The 21,477-nt window shown below is 51.1% G+C and overlaps 2 protein-coding genes across 6 annotated transcripts in view; both read right to left on the minus strand.

Annotated features, from left to right (window-relative positions):
• Window positions 1-6,173: 6,173 nt before the first annotated feature.
• Window positions 6,174-11,507, minus strand: A3galt2 (alpha 1,3-galactosyltransferase 2). Its single transcript, XM_057785586.1, has 5 exons — window positions 11,395-11,507; window positions 10,037-10,120; window positions 9,792-9,881; window positions 9,370-9,507; window positions 6,174-6,861 (listed from the first exon to the last, which is right to left on the minus strand). The coding sequence occupies exons 1-5, from the start codon at window positions 11,505-11,507 to the stop codon at window positions 6,174-6,176; spliced, it is 1,113 nt and encodes a 370-aa protein (XP_057641569.1).
• A 6,177-nt stretch (window positions 11,508-17,684) lies between these two features.
• Phc2 (polyhomeotic homolog 2) overlaps window positions 17,685-21,477 on the minus strand; it is a 99,963-nt gene continuing 96,170 nt past the window's right edge. For all 5 annotated transcript variants that reach the window (XM_057783829.1, XM_057783828.1, XM_057783834.1 and 2 more), the window contains one exon: window positions 17,685-19,062. In XM_057783829.1, the coding sequence (XP_057639812.1) occupies window positions 18,908-19,062 (155 nt within the window). In that variant the 3' untranslated portion in view covers window positions 17,685-18,907. The remainder of the gene's footprint in view (window positions 19,063-21,477) is intronic.

Genomic DNA, 21,477 nt, shown 5'->3' on the forward strand with positions numbered 1-21,477 from the left:
AAGCTGCTCTAGTGTTGGAATGGGGCTTATAAAAATACATTCACATGTTTTCCTCCATGGAGTCAGGGTGCTACTGTCTAGGAAGAACCAAAGGGAGATTCAAAAATGAATCCCCCCAGGCTTATCAAGGTTGGTCCTGCGAAGGTATCCTTGTGGAGATGTGACTCAGCTCTGGGTCACCCCAAGACACATACCCGGGACAGTTGCTAGGAGGACTCATTGCTTTTGACTTACGGTTTTAGTCCATAGGCTCTTGGCCATCAGTTTGGACCTGAGGCTTGAGCACTGAGGAGAGAGGGCTGTAGAGTGGGAGGTGCTCACTCCATGGCAGCCAGGAAGTAGAGACAGAGGGAGGGCTGGGACAAGGCATGTCTTCTATTGTTTCTGGGCCTGGGTGGGGCCAAGCATCCATGTGAAAGGTGTGGATGTGGGGTGGGGCAGGATGGGCAAACCCTTTGCCTGATGTGGCATGAGTGAGCTCCAGTTTAGCATCCAGCAGTGTGCCCGGAGAGCACAGGGTTCTGTTTTCACAGTCCTCTGGTCTTCCACGTTCCCTGCAGACCTTCCCATGAACTCTGTCCACAGCCTTCTAGGCTTCACCGAGGCTTCCGCTAACATTTCCAAACTCTTCCACTGACCCGTTCCAAAGGTTTCAGATAGTCACCACAACGACCTAGTTCTCGGGCAGAAATGGTTTTGTGTTGCAGACTCTTCATCCTGTGACCTATGCCAGATGGCTTAAAAGAGGCGAGACAGGCTTGGGCCGACGGCTTCTGTCTGCAACACAGCCCATGGCTGGCTGCTTCCATTGTTTCTGGGTCTGTCGGGGGTGGAACATCCTCGTGGAAGGGCATGGAAGAGCACAGTTGCTCACCTCACAGTGAGAAAGACGGAAAGGTGTGAGAGCTACCATGCCCTTCAAAGGGCTCTTGAGGACCTGTTTTCTCCCACCAGGCTCCCCCTAAATATCATCACATTATGAGTCTGTGAATGGATGAATCCATTGCCTGTGTCAGCGCCTTCAAGAGACAGTCCAGTGTGTCTCAGGAGTTGGATCCACCCTGAGAACCAAGCCTTTTGGGGGGCACTTCATATTGATATGATGTCAGTGTTTTACCGTTGAACTGAGAATGGATGTGGGCTCACACAGAGCCATCGGATTTTTGGTAACCTTACAGGCCTCTGGTCTTTCTCTAACGTTTACCTTCGTGTTCTGCTATGCTAGAAAGAGCTGGGCTCTGGCAGCCATATCTGTGCCTGGCTCTGCAGCCGTATCTGTGCCACGTTCCCCCACTGTCCACGTTATCCACAGCTGATTGGCCAGAGGCGACCGCCTGACTCAGTGACTCAGTAAGTACACACACGCACACACACACATGCAGTCAGTGCCCTGACTCATAAGAACAGATGGTCAGATAGTATACACCTCTTCCGTTTACACATTCAGGGTGTTGGTGGCCTGTTATCAACCACGACACGTTTGTTCCTGTGTCCACCAGTGTGGAGGTCGAAGGCTAACCCTGAGTGCATTCTTCAGGCTCTGTCCACTTTCATGGTCTTGTTTTCTTGAGTCAGACTCTCTCCCTTCCCCGAGGCTCACTGGCGAGACTGGCTGGCCAGAAGCACAGGAATCTGCTAGTCTTTGCCTCCACAGTGCTGGAATTACTGCAGTCCACCACACTCGAATTTTTTATATGTGTTCTTGAAGAGCCAGTGACTAAGTATTTAGCAGCAAAGTCATCATACGGTGCTGCCTCTCCGGTCAGCATCTCCACTGTCGCAGGAAGAAGTTAGTTAGGGAATGACGGTCTACTGCACTGGAAGACCCTAGAGACTGGGGTGGCTGTTTGCAGCCAGACTCACACAGAAGACAAAGGAGACAGAGAAGGTAGAAATGGCCAGAGACTAGAGCAGTGGTCACCTCAGCTCCTGAGACTGCCGTATTTCATTTCCCGTTTGTTCTGGCCTTCAGGAATTTAAGGTGCTGATGGTGAGACGAGTTATGTACTTGCACCTGACTGCATCTGTGTCAAATGAGATCAGTAATGGCAACCACTTGGTCGGTTGGATGTAAGGCGAAGTCAACCAGCATGTGTGAAATGCTTGACCCCGTACCTGGCATGTAGCATCAGTAGCCTTACATGTCAGTCTGGGCCGTGCTAGCATCTGACCTGGCCCCCCTGGTCCCTAGATAGCTGGAGCTGTCTGGGAGTTTCTGGGCAGCATCTGCACAGCTGTGTGGGGTACCTGAGCCACACCCAGATTTTGCCTGCAGTGCTGATGCTCAAAGAACCGAGATTCTGATTTTCGTCTCCTCCCCTGGAAATGTGTGGGCAAGTCCTGTAGACCCAAAGACAGTGGTGGCAACCATGGAAATCTCTGTAGATGTGAGGTTTTCCTTCCTTCCTGTTTCCAAGATGGTATCATCCTATTCCACCCTGCATCTCTTGAATCTTCTTCCTGCTCCTCAAAGGGTCTCCCTCAGCAGCACATGGCTACCCAGAGTATGGGTCTTGGAAATCCTCTTTCATGCCGCTTCCTCCCTGTATAACCTGGAATCCTCGGTTTTTGGGAGAACCCCTCACACTCCATGATCTTGCTTGCAATGGGGACAGGCAGAGAGAGGGCATGATATCTTCTGAAGTATCATGACACCCCACACACACTGCCAGGAAGACTCCTGGCTTCCTCACGTTTTCTGTGAACAAACTAATATCCAGCACAGATAGGCAACTTATCTACATCACACAGAGTTCATACAAGGGAAGGTTCACAAGACATCCCTGGCTCATGACTCTCCAGTGGGGCTGAGCTTGTTAGAACTGATGAGTGTCGCAGAGCAAGGTGGAGGGTGACCGTTGTCCCACGAGAAGAAGGACTGTGCCAGCTCATAGCAAGCACCCACCTGCCTTTAGCCACACTCGGCCCATTCAGTCCCTCTTTCGGAGTCCACGGGGCTTGGTGTGTTTATCCACCTGGTGCAGGTGGAAGACCCTGGGAAACAGAAAGGATGGATTGCTCGATACTGGAATCAGTACTAGAGCTGGCTTGTAAGCAGTATTAGATTGTAAACCATCATCAGGGTTGGCTAGACAAACAGCTGGAATGACTGTCCTATGTGAGAGCAATGAAGGCTGTTAAATGCAAAGCCAGGAGGTTGGGCAAGTAGCTCAGTAAATTACCTTCCACGAGTGTGTGTGTGCGTGTATGTGCGCATGTGTGCACGCATGCACATAGGGAGTCTTCCTCCATTGCTTCTCAGTTTTTGAGAAAGGGTCTCTCATTGATTCAACCAGGGTCATCTTGTCTCTGTTCTCCCCATGACAAGCATGTGCCAATATGTCTGCTGTGACATATGTCCCTAGGATCCAAACTCAGGCGTTCATGCTTGCATAGCTGACATTTTATTGACTGAGCTATCTCCCAGCACCCTGTGTCCTTCTTACAGAGAATGAAGCAGAAGTGCAGGCCACCTCCTTTCCCTTTCTTTCGTTTTTTTTTTTTTTTTTTTTTTTTTTTTATGTTCACCCTACAGTAGAAAATACTATAAGGGTCACTTTGAAATTGCTTGTTTATTATAGCATCCCTCAAATATGCACAAGCTATGGTGCAGCCAGGGGAAGACACCATGGCAGAGCCCCTGACAGGAACGCCTGCTGTGCTTTCTTAGTGGCTCATTCCTGAAGGAAGCTGGACTGGGCAAGAAAGACTAACCTCACTCTCCTGCTGCTGACATCCCAAGAACTCGAACACATCCTGTGTCTGGACAGTCTTGGTTTCTCCTTGTGCCCTGATCTCTTAATCACTTCAAAAGATGCACTCAGTAAGGTCAGAGGTGAAAGGGGCAGGGGGAAGGGGACGCATCCCGTCCTGGGGCCCAGGGTAGTGTTAAACAATGTCAGAAATCTCTTAAAATTACTGCCAGAGCCGGGCGGTGGTGGCGCACGCCTTTAATCCCAGCACTCGGGAGGCAGAGGCAGGCGGATCTCTGTGAGTTCGAGGCCAGCCTGGTCTACAAAGGGAGTTCCAGGACAGGCTCCAAAGCTACAGAGAAACCCTGTCTCGAAAAACCAAAAAAAAAAAAAAAAAAAAAAATTACTGCCAGTGTTAATGATAAGATCTTTGAGCCCTTATCGTACCCAGCATTCCCTCTGACGTCCACTGTCCTGTAAATAAGCAAAGTCGTAGGGGAGGGGGCAACTTGACTCCCCCCTTAGCAGATGTCGGAGCCTCTCTTGCTGCTCAAGCAAAGGGCTGCCGGACAAACAGCCATCCAGAGTGCCCTCGTGCCCGCAGCAGCCATCTCGCATAGCCCACGGACACCTTGAGAAGGCCACACAACAGTCACAGCTGGTGACTGGCTCCTGAAGGCACAGCCTTTACCATGGTTATCTGAAACAGACATTTTGCTGTCAAAGCCTTTGTGAACTCTAGAAGACTCTGTAACCCGCGGAGAGGAGATCTAGCAGAAGGGGCTGTGAGTATTGTGGAGAGGTAATACTGGGTTTTATGGCTAAAGAATTAGATGTTCAGCGGCTCTTAGTGAGCCAGTAGGGGTGGGGGTAGGAAAGACGGATCAGGCTCTCCCTTGCTACTTCCCTGACATTGCACTGTCCATAAAAGGCTTCTCTTGAATGGTCTTGCCAGCATTTAAGGGTGAGGGCTGATCTCGTAACACGAAGAACACGTTAGCATAGGGGCAGCTTAGCAGTGGTACAGGAAGAGGCAGCAGGAGTTGGCCGAGTGGGTCAGCAGGCCAAGTGACACCAGTGACAAGGCAGCCAACTGCTCGGGAGTTGAAGGAGAAGTGCTCACTGGGTCAGCCAGGCCAGCTGCAGAAGCAGAAGCCAGCAGCCAGTGAAGGAAGAGGCAGTTGAACAACAGGGACAGCAGAAGCCGAGAGGAAGAAGAACTGAGGACTGAGAGAGGAGACACGGCAGGCTCTGATCACAGGAATGGCTCTAGATAGCGGTCAAGCCTCAGATAGTGACGGCTCAGTGGCTGACACACAAGTCACTGGCAAGGTCTGGGGACCCTGATACCTAATCCCACTCAGAGGCTGTAATTAAGACAGGCCTTGACCCCAAGATCTAGGAAAAAGGTGTTTTTGTTTGTTTGCTTGCTTGCCTTTTTGAGACAGGTTTCTCTGTATAGTAGTCCTGGAACTTGCTTTGTAGACCAGGCTGGCCTTGAACTCACTGAGATCCACCTGCCTCTGCCTTCCAGCTGCTGGGATGTAAATGGAGATTGTACTTCCGTGTCCTGGCCACCCAGGCCTGGATAATTACACAAAAACTATATTAATTACACCACCGTTTGACCAAGGGCTCAGGCGTATTCCTAGCTAGCTCTTACATCTCAAATTAACCCATTTTTATTATTTTATATTTTACCACCAGACTCCTGGTTTGTTACCTCACATCTTGTTTCTTGGGCAGCTACCGCTGCATCTGCCTGACTTCGCCTTCTTTCTCCCTGTATTCTGTTTAGTTTTCCCCGCCTAGCTATATTCTACCCTGCCATAGGCCAAAGCAGCTTCTTTATTAACCAATGCTAATAAAACATATTCATAGCATACAGAGGGGAATCCCACACCACTGGAATTAAAAGTGTGCACTGCTGCCGCCCCGTCCTAGGCAAAAGTTGTTTTTTTTTTGTTTGTTTGGTTTTGTTTTTGTTTTTGTTTTTTTTTTTCGAGACAGGGTTTCTCTGTAGCTTTGGAGCCTGTCCTGGAACTCCCTTTGTAGACCAGGCTGGACTCGAACTCACAGAGATCCGCCTGCCTCTGCCTCCCGAGTGCTGGGATTAAAGGCGTGCGCCACCACCGCCCGGCTTAGGCAAAAGTTTTAACACTAGGAAGCGCCACCACTCGCGACTCCGGCCTCCTTATTGCTGTGGCTGCTGCTGACAAACACCTGGGATACAAGAGCTGCCAAAGCAGGCTCTCGTGGGAAGAGCTTCCTCTCGCTTTTCCGTAATTTATATCTGGTTAGAGCAAAGGGAGTCGCCAGCAGGCCAGCTGTTGGTAACAAGGTCTCTAGGCCCCTGGAACAGGAACCTCTTTTCAAGACCTCTGAGTTCCAAAGTCCCCCATCCAGAGGCACTATAACCGGCTCTAACTGGCTTCATGGTCTTGAAAGATGCTGCCACACCTGGCCTGCCAGGGGAAAGCGCTAGTTTCGCACCAGTGCATACTCCTTGGGCTCCCAGAGCAGGCGAGGGGTGTGGATCTCTGTCCTCCAGCCAATTTGCAGATCCCAGCAGAACTCAGGCGACAGCACCTTGGTGGGCTTGTTCAGCCAGAAGAACTTGTTGAGGTGGCTCTCGTCGTGCCAGATCGCCTCGATGCCATGCTCACGGTCCAGCTGCTGGCCAAGCGCACAGTGAGCCGTCAGCTTGCGCAGTGCCGCCACACTGCCCCCGAACAAGGCCGCGTGGTAGTAGAAGTCGCCCTCGCCAAACGACAGGGCAGCCGCGGATCGCTTGTCCCGCTCATAGGGCAGCAGCCACCGCGGCCAGTGGTAGTGCCAGGCGTGCAGCTGCGCCACCAGATCAGCCAGTGTCTCCGGCCCGAAGTTACTGGTGAAGTGCTGGTCAACGTCCAGGCAGAAAACATAGTCAGCCTCTTGCCCCAGCTGCCCTCCCAGCGCCTTGTGTAGCGTGCGCATGCGCGCCATGGACACATCCTGCCAGCGGTTCTCTTGCTGCACATGTTCCACCCGCAGCAGGCGACTCTGGCCCAGCGTCAGGTAGGGCACTGCTTCCGGGCGATCAGTGAACACGTAGTACACCACGCTCTGACCCACCATGAAGTGCTGCTCTGCAGAGTCCAGGAAGTGTTCCAGGTACTTCTCCAGGTACCTGCCAGGCAGTCAGGCCAGGGTCAGTCCCGCCATGCCCACACCCGGCCCTGCAATCACAAATCTCCAGCATTGAGATGGTGAACTAAAGGGTACTGACAGCTGTCTACCACTTCCGCTTGGAAGAGATGAGTCGCCCTGCCCTGTTCCCTTAAACTATGGCCTCGCTCTGACTCCTCTGAGCCAAGAGGAGACTGACCCACCCTTGGAGGACAGGAGGTGTTTTCAGTACTCTGAGCCGGGACCAGACGCGGCTATGATGCAAGGAAGCCTGGGCTGCTTAGGTTTATTTTTTATTTATTTATTTATTTTTTTTGTTTTTTTTTGTTTTTGTTTTTCGAGACAGAGTTTCTCTGTGGCTTTGGAGCCTGTCCTGGAACTAGCTCTTGTAGACCAGGCTGGCCTCGAACTCACAGAGATCCGCCTGCCTCTGCCTCCCGAGTGCTGGGATTAAAGGCGTGCGCCACCACCGCCCGGCTGCTTAGGTTTATTTTTGCCAACTCGTCACAAGTCAGCGTCATCTGGGAAGGGGAAACTTCAATTGAGAAAAGGCACCATCAGATTGGTCTGTAGGCAATGATGTGGGAGGGCCTAGCCGTCTCTGGATGGGTCCGCCCCTGGGCGGATGGGCCTGGGGTGTGTAAGAAAGCAGGCTGAGAGCCGGGCGGTGGTGGCGCATGCCTTTAATCCCAGCACTCGGGAGGCAGAGGCAGGCGGATCTCTGTGAGTTCGAGACCAGCCTGGTCTACAAGAGCTAGTTCCAGGAAAGGCTCCAAAACCACAGAGAAACCCTGTCTCGAAAAACCAAAAAAAAAAAAAAAAAAAAAGCAGGCTGAGTAAGTCCATGGGTAGCAAGTAAGCAGTGTTCCTCCATGGTTTCTGCTTCAGTTCCTGCCTCCTGGTTCCCCTGAGTTTTTTTTTTTTTTTTTTTTTTTTTTTGGTTTTTCAAGACAGGGTTTCTCTGTGGCTTTGGAGCCTGTCCTGGAACTAGCTCTGTAGACCAGGCTGGTCTCGAACTCACAGAGGTCCGCCTGCCTCTGCCTCCCGAGTGCTGGGATTAAAGGCGTGCGCCACCATCGCCCGGCATTCAAGTTGTTTTTAACCTTGATGTTTATCACAGCAATAGGAAAGTAAATTAATATAAAGCCCGAACCAGCCATGGGGGAAGCTTATTTGGAGTGAGAGGCGTTGCTGTGTCTCTAATTATTGGTCTCCCTGTTGAGACTCAGACATCTGACAGTGAAGAGCCCTTCCTGGGAGGTCCTGAACTCCTGACTATAGCAGTTTAGTTTAAGCCACAATGTTTGTGGCCATTCTTCACACGGACAAGCAGAGTGCTCAGAAATACTGACAGTTTGCATCCCTGGTAACCCGAGACACGAACCAGATGTTTGAAGGAACAAGGCTAATAGTCTGAGCACTTGCCACGGGGCACACACTGCTAAGCCCACGGGCTGTCGTTTAAAGACCTGTACTTTAAAACAAAGATACTAAGTGAGCAGCTCTATTCCCTTTGTGCTTGCGCCAGCCCTCTGGATCCGTGTGTTGCGATGACTCTGCTGACTTTCTCCCCTTTATGTTGGGTTTGGGACACAGTTGGACAGTTTGGGACTTGAACAGTTTTCTGGGGTATCCAGTGGCCCAGAGTTCTTTGCCCAGGTTTTTGGGTTTTTCTTCCTGGGCGTCCTCATCTTATGCCACAGGAGGCTCACCCACTGCCCAGCCTGTCCTGCACTCCACTGCTCTGTGGCTTGGGGTTGTAGGTCTGACCCCATATCCAGCCAGGAATCCCCTTTGCACCCCATTTGAACAGGAGGGCAGGGCCCTGCTTTTTGTCTCTTTCGCCTGCCTAGCTCCTCTCCACCTTTGTCAGCCTCACCTGTGAAGATCTTGGCCTCCTCAGTTACCTGCTTCTGGGGCTACTCCCTTGACAAGGTCACCATCGTTGTCTTGCCTCCAGAACATCCCTGGGTCACTATGTGAGACCCGTCTTCATTCAGCTTGCTTGCCCTGCTCGTCCACCCACCAAAGGGCCTACCTCACTCAGCTCTGTGATCCGGCAATTACTGCAATTATCTGTCTGCCACTCTCCAGCTCCATCCACCCTCGTGGCTTTCTTTACTTAGCCTGGAGTCATTCCGTTGTAAATTCCTGAGCTCCCCACCCTTCTCCCTTCATCAGACTTCCCTAGCAAAGCCCCAGTACACCCATGCTGTGTCACCTACACCGAGAACCTTCCTTTAGCCAGGTGCTAGCTCCCCTTCTCCTCATTAGCCTAAAAAGGTCTTTTATGCCCTCACTACAAAGCCATTGTCTCCATCTGTGCCAGACCTACCCCACCCCAGGCTTGTTCCTTTTTAGAAGTAGTTCTGAGCCCCCGAGAATGCGAAACATTGGATGGAGCCTGTAGCTGCACTAAGAGTTTCTATGGCATGGAAGAAGAATCCCTGTCTGTGGACACATCCTCCTGTTCACCACCTAGAAGGACGGTCCCCTCCCTGTGTCTTACCTGCCTACAGCAAAGACAGTCAGTCCAATGGTGAGGTTCTGCCGTCTCGCCTCTTGCTCAGCTACATGTGGGTCGAAGGTACCATCCCAAATGATTGGTGCTGCCCAAGAGGTACAGGTCAGGACTTCAGGCCGGGCCCTGGTCACGAGCAGGAGGAGTTAGGAAAGACAGTTCTGCTCACTGCTTGATCCCTGCTCATTGCCACTTGCCCATTGCTGGGCACTCGAGACCCACAGACCTGTCCCGTACGAAACCCTACTTTAGAACCAACCAAACACAGACTGGGTGATGTGTGAGCTGATGGCACCACCCCTGGCTTCCCAAAGACGGAACGCCTGGGTGTGGGTGAGAAGAGAGTGGAGACCTGGGGCAGACCTGCGTAGCTTGTGGACATTCTTGGTGGGAGAATGGTGACAGCTTACCAGTGTCGCAGGACACCTGTGAAGTTGTCCCTCAGCAGAGGCATTGTGGCCCTAGGGCAGATGCCCATGGGGATGAAGACTTCTAAGGACCTGTAGGTGCAGTAAACAGGAAGGGACATTTGGCATGTTCTTTGTTCGGTGGGGAGAGTCCATAGGACATTTGCGTAGGCTAAGCCAGCTACCACCTTCCTTCCCTCCAGGAGGCTCTTGGAAAGATCATTTTAACCCTGGCCTCGGGGGAGTACCTGAGACTACCGAGCCTGTATAGGTACAGGCCTAAGAAGCCAAATGCAGTCAGGAGGAGCTGCCACAGGAGTCTCTTCTTGGCCCTGGGGTGAGAGGAGTAGGGGAGGACTTCAGTGACATCCTTCCACAGGAGAAACCATTGCCTGATTTCCCTGCTTCATTCGGTTTCTGAGTAGGAACCTATTATTCTAGTCACACAGCACAGACATTCAGGAAGGATTCAGGAGATTGCCTGGCACAAACCCTTCTGCAGTTCTGCGTGGAGGTGACCAACGGCATCAGTGTCTCCTGCATCCTTCCAGGGATGGTCTGTGAGAGGAGGCCCATACAGGCATTGCAGCAAGAGCCCCTTCTTCCTCTGACGTCCCCACAGATGGCAGCACAGGGGACAATCTGTCCTACACCCTGCAGGTTTTGCTGACTATGGTATTTTTCCGATAATATACAACACATATTATACCTCGGAGTTTAAAGACTTACCGTGCTGGGGATCAAACCCAGGGCCTCACACGTTAGGCAGCTTACAACCACTGAGCTGCACACCCCCACCCACCATCTCAGTACTTAAAGAAGCTCTTTAAACACCTCTTCCCCAGTTGCCCCAGGATCTAAGGAGTAATGAGTCTGGACTGTTGCTTTGAACAGCAGTGTGGCAGGGTATGGGTTGGATGGGCTTGGAGGATAGGAGCATTCAGGTTTGCTGTGCTTACTGAGCTGGGGTGAGGCTGACCTTGTGCGGGGCGGGGGGGGGGGTCCAAGAGGAGAAAGGAATTGTGGTTTGGTGGCTGGAGTGGGGAGCATGGCAGTGGTGGCCTGTTCTCCCAGGACTGCTACTCCTTCACTGAGCTCTAAAATCCTGGCTTGGAGGGGGTGGGCCTTGGTTAGCTGTCTTCTGTGAGAGCCCCATAGTGAAGAACAGATATGGAGAGCACTCTGGGGACACCTTTTATTAGCACGCTGGCCCTCTGGGCATCAGTCTTCATCCGTGAGATAGAATAACAGGAATAGCACCCTCGGAGACCGAACCTGAATTTGGAGTCAATATCAGCTAGATGACCGGAACTCACAGAACTTCAGCTGCTAAGGGCACTCAGTGATAATGCTTCCTGCTGTGGCCTCTTCCTTCTGACAGTCTCTCTCCCTCTCCGCCTGCCCTGTAGCCCCCACTGCTTCCTAAGGTCTCTTTCAGGAAGGCCACTTCCATATCAGATTCCCTTAACTCTTGGACTGGCTCCACACCTTCTGAGCCTAGGGTTCACTCAAAGAGCCCGCCTTATGCAGATGTGGGCACCCACAGGGTGACATAAGCCAGAGACCTGCATGCAGTTCCAGCTCTCCCTCCCCCACGCTCACCTACCTTGGTAGCGCCCAGATTGGTGTCCCTTGGCCTCTTTGTCTCTGTCCTTCCTGTTTTCTGTAGCCTCCATGTGACCTTAGCCAGCTCAATCCCCATTCCGCCCCTAGAGCCATCTCCTAAAAGACCAACTTCCCTCAACAGTGTTTGTCAAACCAGCAGCTAAATCCTCAAAGGGAGAAAAACGCATTTAGTAGGCAAATACATGGAAAAACATTCACCTTTACTAGTAGGCAAAGACATACAAATTAGAACCCAGGACAGGTTTTAGGTTTTGTTTATAAAATGATCACAAAACAAAACAAAAAGCAGGCAAGCTCAAGGAAAACCATGATGCCAGGCTGCCAGAATACAGCGTGAGAAAGGGGGCTCCTGGCTTGCTGGTGGAGTCTTGGCCTTTTGGGGAGCTACTTAGCTTTCCGTCCTTGCCCTGTGGGTTGCCAGCCCCAGGTCAAGCTGTTGGTCAGTGTCTGCTTGGCTATTATCTTGGCATCATTGGTCACAGTGTGGCCAAGCTTTCTGCTAGGTCCAAGATGTCACGGTGGATGAGCCGGTAGGAAAGGCCCTGTCTTCAGGATGTGGAGTGGGGATGATATGGTCACACTGAGAATTGTGGAGTGAGGACAGGGCCCTGGGAAGGACTGCGCGGAAGGACTGCAGCCTGGAAGGGGAAGCAGGAAGCCAGGAGGCTTTCCAGGACTTCCTGGAGGAGTGGACCTGGATTTGTAAACCTGGCTTCAGAAAACTACAAGCTATTTCGACAGGGATGTGGGGAAAGGCAGCCTCCTGGGAAACACCGGTGCACCCAGGGGACTCCCATTAAAGAAAGGTTTTGCATGGGGGTGAGTGGGTGGTATTGGCGCAACTTCATACTTCAATTGAACTTTGGTTCTCGACATGGTGACTGGGTGGCGGGGCATGACTATAGACAGGAAACCCAGTTAGGGCCTAGGAGTTATTGGGGTGTGAGGCGGAGCATTGCTGGCTGAGTGGGGAAAAGTAGTGAGGGGCTGGAAAAGGATGGGCAGGGTGTGGCCACCGATGGCAGAGACATCTGGATGTGGATCCAAGGATCAAACTGTGTCTGGTTGGGGGGTAAGGCCTGGAACTCACCAGAGGGTTCTGGGGTTCACCAGAAGAGCAGGCATGTCATGGGAGAGAGCATGGAGGTGGTGGAGGCCGGGCCAGGTGCTGGGCATGTCTGTGTCCGGTGAGGGGTGGAAGCCGATGTTAAGGGGGAGCTTGTATAAATAAAAGGGCGTGGAGGAGTATGGGCGATTTTCCTAAAGCTGGGCTATAAAGAATAGACAGATGGACGCTGAAGACACAAAGATTTGCAGTTGACAGACACATCGTTTCCTTTGACAGCTGCCACCACACCTGGCTAACACCCGGCTTTTTTTTTTTTTTAAGTGGGTTCTGAGATCAAATTCAGGTCTTCATAAACTGCATTGATTTTTAAATGAAGGAATTGAGAACAGATCCCGCTAACTGCAAGATAAAGTCCTGTCTTCTCGCAGGGCTGAAGGAGCCTTCGAATCATGGCTTGTGCACTGTGGTGCACATCGGTGTCGCCCCTTCCTGTCACGGGATCTCCAGTCTACACAGCAGACAGCCCAAGAATGTTCGAGCAGGACTCGAAAAAGCACACGCCAGCTGGTGGAATGGTGGTGGTGCTTGCTGCCATGTCGAAGGGGATGAGAGGGGCTGACTCCTCCTACAGGTCGTCTTGACCACATACGCACTGTAGCACGCTCATGCGCACATGCGCACACACATGCACACACATAATAAAAAATGAAAAAGAAAAAGGAAATATGTCTTTGTAGGGAGGAGGGGACTAAGAAGAAGACAAAAATGAGTGAATTTTGATGACAGGTCTGTCTGAGAGCACCGTAGTAGAACCTGATGTTTTTGTATGCTCGCAAAAAAAAGAAAAAAAAAAAACCCTAAAAAACTAGCTAATAGGAAGCGGTAGGAAAAAGATATGGACATATGCAAACCCGGCAGGGTCTGAGTGACGGCACTGTGTGTGTCTAACAGCAGAGGTCAGTGTGGCCAGTGAGAGTAAATGTAATGGGTACATGCACACTGGAACCACTGGAACAGAGACCAGACCAGACCTCTGTGGAGAGGCAGGTCTCACGTCTGTGGGCGGAGCCTCTCCCCTAGTGTGTCATGTGCCGACAGGCATATACCCCCCCCCCCCCCGACCCCGCAAGAGCTGCATTTGTGTCTACTGGGGAATGCTAGGAGAGCAAAACCCCCTAGGACAAATGTGATGCACGCAGGAGACTTTACATTTCCTAGTGGTCACATTAAAAAGGTGAAGATGAAATTAATTTTTACCAATTACTTTGATTTATACCAACTTATGCAAAATTTTCTTTTAATGTGTAACCAGTATGAAAACTGACATATTTCCTTGCCTGTTTTGTCAAAGTCTAAGCACTAAATCTAATTTCTATTCAACTTAATACAGCACGCTGTGGGAGCTCAGCTGCTGGCTGCTATATACAGATTATACAGGTCGATTTAGGGGGATGCTCCAGATTGGTAACGGTGGCTGAGAAGTTCCAGAAGAGAGGTGGGGCCTTTTAAGATTGTTTTCGACTCAGTGCCCTTCAATTGGGCCCATCCCTGCACAATAAGGCCCCACTACTGTTGATTAGTGTATGACTTCCGAGATGTACCACACTGTATTGCCAGCCCTCTGGCTGGGCAATGGCCACAGCTATCTTGTGCCCCCCTAGACTGCTGTCTGTCCAGGCGTCCCCCACACACTTCAAGCTCACAGCATCTCAATCTGCAGTTTACACTTCAAGCTCACAGCATCTCAATCTGCAGTTTGCGTATTCGGGCCGCCCCATCCCTTCTTTCCTGCTTGCTCTGGCCCCAGAACGGGTCTCCCTTTACAATGGCTGTCTGCCTCCTCTTTCCAAACAGAAGCTCCCCTCCCACCTGCCTGCTCCATCCTCTCAATCTCACTGATTTACATCTGGATTTGTGGAGCAACATCCCAGTCAGGCTGCTGGGTGCCAACCTTCAGCCCCCACCATGAAGCTTCCTGGGTTTCCCATGACTCACTGGGATTGTCACCCCAGTCTTTGCCATAACACCGTTCCCACCTGTCACTCACTCGTTTTCCATTTCCTTGACATCTGGTCCCCCTTCCTACACCTCTACCTTCACCAAACTTCCCCTTTAGTCCTTGCCTAACCCTGTCTGCCCTAGGAACTCTTTATTGCCCCAGTAGGCTTTAGAGTCTTGGCACCAAGTTCCAGAACCTGTCTCATAATTGGCGACATTAGCAAACATTTGTTAGAAGTGAATGAAGTAATGAATTGTGGCTTTAACTTCACTTTCTTTCCCCAACTTGTTACTCCGCCTAAAACTCCATTTGCTCCAGAAGTTAAGTCTATGCTTATTCCTCATCCTGGGCACTGACAGGGCTGGACACCCTGCAGAGAACACTCCCAGGTCTTGGTGAAGTCTGACCACAGTGCCTGGAGAGGAATCTGGATTGCCCCCATTCCATCAGTGAGGAGATAACTGTGTCTCAGGTGAAAACTATTCACTCAGAAAGTGGTTGTAGGTGCTGGGGCTGAGCCTTGACCGACCCAGTGTGACCCCAGCTCCTCTCACAAAGGTCCTTGGATCCTGAGTGCCATGTCTCCAGCTAGCGTGGTTCCTGAGAAGCCTGCCCCTTCCCACTTTGTCCGCAGTCCACTCGGAACGCTGGCAGCCTTGCGGCAGAAGCAAGGAAAGGCTGGCATGGACTTCACTGTCCCCAGCGAATGCCAGTCATCTCGTCGTCTTACACACCAGAGTGGGGGAGCCAATGACTATGGCTCCAGGGCACCAGGCTTTAGTGTGGGCATCCAGGCAGAGTTGGCCTGAGTGGCCCAAGTTGGAGCAAAGGACTAGGTGAGGGAGGGTGCTGGGACCCAGGTTGGGGTGGGATGCCTGTAGAGATCTACCATCCTTCCCTTCTTGGGCACCAGTTTCGAGTTTTACTCTAAGTGTCTGCGTGACCTGACATCTCAGTCAGACTTTGCTGAAGGACCTGTGGGCTCCAGCTCATTGAGAACATAGCTCAGTAGCTTGTTAAGCCCCATTCCTCGGTCCCTTTCCCTGCTTTCTGATGGGGGGAGGGAGTGTAGCCTTAGGCCCTGAATTTCTGCTTGCTTCACCAAGGGGACAAAGGAAGAAGCGCTCACCTTAGCTTCCCTCTCCTTCCTCCCTCTTCCCCCACTTTTTTTTTTTTTTTAAACATCCAGACAGGGTTTCTCTGTGTATAGAATTGGCTCTCCTGTAACTTGCTATGTAGACCAAGCTGGCCTTGAACTCACCGAGATCCACTTGCCCCTGCCTCCACCAGGTCACCTCTTGTTCTTGGAGTCACATTTTCCCTCAGCAATTCTACCAACTGAGCCCCTCTCGGGTGAATCAGCCTGTACCTACACCCAGCAGGCACTGAACCTACTCACTTGAGAGCCATTGTGAGGAACCAGTTGTCATGAAATCTCTTCATCCAAGAGAGGTTGAAGAAATGACATACACAGTAGAAGTGACGGACAAGGTATGGGGACAAAGCAATTCCTTCAGCCTCCTAAGCCACATGCCAGAAGCAATCTGGGTTGTAACGCCAATAAACCCATTAACCTGGAGGTGAGGTTTACCACCAATCCTAGGGTGGGGTGGGGCTGGCAAGTCCCTTGGGGCCAATCATTTACAAGGAGTGGAGTGCAGGCCAGACTGACCCATAGAAGACCCAAGACCTAAGCTGTATGGGCTTCTCTTTTCTCCTTGGGTCTTGTTTCCGGGAGGGGCTAGAGTCAGGGCTGTAACAGATTTGCAGCATCTGTGACACAGGATATTGCATTCCCACCCAGGGAAAGCTGTGTGCAGCATTGAACACCAGTTTATGTCAAAAAGCACCGGGCACTGTGACTTTGGGCAACTTCACTCCTTGTGGAGCCCTTTGCTTCTCCAGGAACAGGGATGCTCATGCCTGGCCCCAGGTTAAGAGCCACATCAAATCATGGCTGTGTAGCTTACACTGACAGTATTAATTTTACAAGTCAGGGTTTCTCTGAGTCCTGGTTGTACGGGAACTTGCTCTGTAGACCAGGCTGGCCTTTCACTCAGATTCACCTGCTTCTGCCATTGAGTGCTGGGATTAAGGACAAGCATCAACAGGCCTGGCAGAAAGTTTTTTAAACCATGGGTCATGAGCAAACAGTTGTGGAAGTCTATGTAATGCCAATGTAATACAGGAACAAATAAAAATTTAACAACGTAGCCTTCAAATTTACAGTAGCGGCCAGGAGTGCTGCTCACCCCTCTAGCACTCAGGAGACTGTGACTATATGAAACCTTGTCTCAAAATATATAAAAGTCAACCATGAGATATACAGGTCCTTTCATGTGAAGTGATGAACAACTCAGCCAACTTAAACTCACCAATTGTCTGGGTAGCCTTGGCTTCCTGTCCATCACACACGTAAAAGCAGACATGAGTGGGACATGATGTTTTTATTTTTCCCCAACAAGGAAAACAGAGGTCCAAGTGGCAAGACTGGCCACCCAGGCTTTTGTACACGGCCCGCAGTACAAGGCTCTCGTGACTAGGGGGCTTCCTGTGCTCACTCCACTCACGCTACTTTCCCACAAGCTTCCTAGCTTTCCCAATTCTAGGACACCAGGCTTTCCAGGTCTTGGTCTCCCTGGAGGATTAACCAGTCTCTTCTAGGGGGTAATCACATTTTAACAGGTACCCCAAGAGGCACAGACCCAACCCCAGCTACCACCTGGATGCCTTCCCTCAGTCTGGCCAGCTTCCACTGCATCTGTCCTTGCACATATTACCACTATTATTTTATTATCAGACACCACCCACCCTCTTTCCTCTTTAAAAGGCTCGCACGTCCCTTCCCCACCTCTTCCTCTGCTGGATGACTAGCATGCGATGCCTGGCGAGGGCTGGGTGAGCTACAGCTGTGTCTTCTGTGTAGCGCAGCTCCAGCAGAGTCTGGGTTCTGGCTCAAGTGTTACTGATAATGTTAGCTTTCCACTTGGCCTTGGTGGGAAAAGCAGGTAGGAAGGCCCAGAGATGAAGGGGCCCGGCATTTTCACTTTGAGGGGTGTTGATTTGGGGTGAAGGCAATGAAATGATCCAGTCCTAGTCAGGTGGCATGGACACACTGCTCTTAAGGCAGCCATCCTTCCCCAACCCAGTCCCATTCTTTCTCACCCACGAACAAAAACTCAGGCACAAAAACTCAGGCATCCCTGGGAGAAAGCCACAGAAGAGGCACATTTTACAGATTTATTTTTTAAAAACAAAACAAAAGGTTAAAAAAGTCCTTCATTTCCAACCCTGCCTGGGGGTATGGGGAAGGAGGCAGGGCAAGCTGAGAAAAGTGCCCGCTCCTCCCGGGAAGGGTCTGACTTCCCAGAGTTGGTAAGGACAGGATAAGTCAGAGGCACCTGGTCCTTCCTTAGGTAGCTGTTACTGCTATACAAGTTTTACAAGCAAGTGTGGGAGTGGAAGGCCAAAGGCTGCTTCCGCAGTGCCTCCAGCCAGGCTTTAGTTACACGCCCCCTCCCATGTGGGGGTGTAAGGGTGGGCAGGCAGGTGAAGTCACAGGAGGCTTGGCCTTTGGGCCATATAGTCTAGATCCTGTAGCTTCCTTATGTTGCTTGCCAGCCAGCAGGACACACTACCAGTCTGGTATGAGGAGAGCTTCCCAGAAACCTCTTGCCACCTGGAGGGGACTTCTAATCTCCAACTCTTGGGGTCTGCCCTTTCTTTCAATTCCCCAGCCTCAGGCTGAGTGGAGTCCAGGACAAAGCACTAAGTGGCTGTTTGCTACAAAACACCTGGAGATGCCAGAGGGCAGCTCATGGCCTGTCAGTCCAGGCTCCCAGTCACACAGTCATACACACAGCGTTAAGGCGTCTGTGCCAGCAGGCATGGCCAAACTGGGCCCAGCTTCTCTCTCTCCACCTGCAGAGGGCACAGGGGCAGAAGCCCTGGATGCTGTGGAAACAGGTTGAAGGGGAGAAGCTGACAACGGAAGGTTAACCAGGCCTGGATAAGAAGGGGAAGGGGAGAGAAGGCAAAGGCTTTAAGACCTCTGTCCAGGCCTGCTGGCTGCCCTTGGAAGTCACCCAACTCAGGTTGGGGAGCCCTGACCATAAACCCCCTGGAAAATGGGGGACAGAGAAAGGATTAGAGAGGGGCTAGAACATCGGGACTTTGCACGAAGCCAGTGCTATCAGTATTTACAAGCGCAAAGCCCATCTTCTGCGCCACCTACCTCTCTACCCTTCCCACAGAAATGGCCCCTGAGAGCCACTGAAGAGGCACTCAGACCTCCTCACAGCTGCACCCCTAGTGAGAGCCCCTTCCCTCCAACTGGCCATATCTCGGGCTCCTCAGGAATGTCTGTGTAGCTCTGCTCATGAGGAGGTGGTGCCCACCTGGGGCAGCGGGCAGGTGGCAGAACCTCTAGGAGTCCTTGAGCATGCTGATGCGTGCATAGATCTTCAGGGCAGGCCCCAGCTTGATGTTCATGGCACTCATCAGGTGGTCCTCCTTGAGCAGCAGCAGGGCTTGCCCATCAATCTCCTGGGCACGGAACTCCTCGGCGATCTCCTGGCAACCTGAGGAAGATCGCAGACAATAGCAGCAGTTAGAGACAAGCCCTGGCTCAGGAAAGCCTCCCATGGTAGGTACTTCGAGGGCAGTACTGCTGGCCTTGTCTTGAAGCCCGAGAGGCTAAACGACTGAGGCAGGAAGTCAAGATGTGGCCCTCGCTAGGCACACCCTTGGACCTCTCCCTCCCTAACTACTGTCCTAGGTGTTGAGCTGGTACAGAGGGGAAGCTCGTGGCCACTGAGACCTCATGGAAAGGACGGCAGCTGTTTGTTCCCTTACCCCTGCAGGGAACTTATATCGGAGCAAACTGACCATGTCAGAACGCTCCATCAGCCCCCTCTGAAGAGATGCTGGCTAACAGTAGAGGCCCATTGTCATGTGACTGAGCTCCTTGGATGAGGATGCCCTCAACTGGAACCACAGCTGAGCCATGGCAGATGTCTCACCCTCACAGTTCTGACACAATGAATGGGTCATTACTGTTTAAGACTAAGCTTTAGAGTGATTTGTCTCATAGCAATACACCGATAACACAGACTTTGAAGCCTTAGAGAGAGGTTAGACGTTAAAAAACTTTGAACATGTAGGGATGGCCTAGTATTGGGGCCAGCAACAGATAGGACAAGCAGAGTAACAGTGACTGCCTAATGTGATCTAGGATCCTGAGTAGAAGTCCCATAACCCAGGGGAAACTGCTGGAAGCTTAGAGAGAGGAACTGCTACAAGGGGCTGGAGGGGTTGGGATTTAACTGTATCCTGCTAGGAAGCAACAAGTTTTGCAGCACTGAACTGGGTACACGAAGTGTAACATTCCGATATTTTCAGGTAGAAGGCTGAGGGTGCTGCCTGCCTTCTTGTTGGAAGGAAGAGGAAGGGAAAGGAAAGAAAAATCGGTTCTGTGTACCATGGTCAGTATCTGCTGGTTCAGGAAGCCCTAAGCCTTTCAGGATTAGAAAAGTTTCCAGCGTGGTGGTGCACACCTTTAACCCCAGCACTTGGGAGGCAGAGGTAGGCAGATCTCTGAGTTCAAGACCAGTCTGGTCTACAGAGCAAATTCTTGGGACAGTTAGGGTTACACAGAGAAACCCTCAAAAAAACAAACAAGCTAACAAACAAATAAAATCAAAATAAAAGACCCCCCCAAAATCAAAAGAAAACCCAGGCTCCTGAAGACTGGACATGATACTCTGAGGAGAAGGGCTGGCTCTCCTGGTAGTTGCAGGCCAGCTTCAGGGATTCTGATCAGTTGAAGGACTCCCAAGAACCCTAAGGGCTCCAGAAGAAGTCCAACATTACAGAAAGGCTTATCTGAAAGAGGATTTGGGGTGTGTTTTTTGTATGATGGAATGAACCCCAACAAGACTCAGAGACTATAAGGATTTTAAGAAAACTATATTGTCAGAAATATTGCTAGCTGAGACTGAAAAGCTCAGAGGTAATAGAAAACAAAAAGCAGGAATTACAGTGAGCACTGCAATTTAAGTTGCTCTTAACACCCGGCTGCCTGTCACAGCAGGTGGGTGACTGAGGATGGGTAAGAGTCACTCGAGGCTTGTAATACTCCAAAGGAAATGGCAGCAAGGGCTGCGGAGGGCTGGTGTGGGTCAGAGCTGCCTGCCTGTTTCCATTCTTCCCTCAGTTACCCACAAGATACTGGGGTGTGGTGGGAAGGAGACAACCTGTCTTAGTTCTTGGATCTCTAGAGTAGGGAACCACACCTACGCAGTAGGGACAGAGCTCTCTATGCCCAGGCTTGACTAAAGAAAATGCCTCCAGATCAGGCTGTAGGCAAGCATGTGGAATATTCCTTTACACTGTGTGAATATATGTTGCTGTGATTGGTATAATAAAAAAGCTGACTGGCTATAGTGATATTTTATTTGTGTCTTAATAAATAAAGTTTGCCTGAGGATCAAAGTGTAAAGCTAAGCCTCTAGAGGTCAGGGAGTGATAGCACACACCTTTAATCCCAGGACTCAAGGCCACTCTGGGCGTGTGAGGTAGAATCTGTCAAAGAGAAACAGAGCTCATACCTGTAACCCCACACTAGGGCTAGGGCTAGGAGGAGCATAGTGAGTCTGAGGATGCAGCCCAAGGAGCAGTGCAAACTGAGGACAGGACCGCCCCTTTGGTCTGAGCACTGGTAGAGGTAAGAACTCTAGTGGCTGGCCACTTTGATTCTCTGATCTTCACCTTTAACCCCAATATCTGCCTCTGGGATTACATCTTTTATTATTCATGTTACAACTGGCCAATAGATGGACAGATGAGGTTAGGCAAGAGAACCAGACTGAGGACACTGGGAAGAAGAAGGGCGGCGGGCACCATTTGTAAGTGGAGTTTTTCATCAGGACCGTAATGAGCTGTTATGTCAACTCTTTCCAAAAAAAATCACTCAGAAACTAAATATTAATTATAAA

This window comes from Chionomys nivalis, chromosome 11 (genome assembly GCF_950005125.1).
Source record: "Chionomys nivalis chromosome 11, mChiNiv1.1, whole genome shotgun sequence".
In the NCBI taxonomy this organism is placed as follows: Eukaryota; Metazoa; Chordata; class Mammalia; order Rodentia; family Cricetidae; genus Chionomys; species Chionomys nivalis.

Excerpts from the sequence above, each read along its gene's own strand:
- A3galt2 (XM_057785586.1), bottom strand. The coding sequence starts at position 11,507 with ATGGCTCTAGGGGCGGAATGGGGATTGAGCTGGCTAAGGTCACATGGA. Across the intron at positions 10,121-11,394 it reads CCAATCTGGGCGCTACCAAG|GGCCAAGAAGAGACTCCTGT; the intron begins GTAGGTGAGCGT and ends CTCTCACCCCAG. Across the intron at positions 9,508-9,791 it reads ACAGGTGTCCTGCGACACTG|GGCCCGGCCTGAAGTCCTGA; the intron begins GTAAGCTGTCAC and ends GCTCGTGACCAG.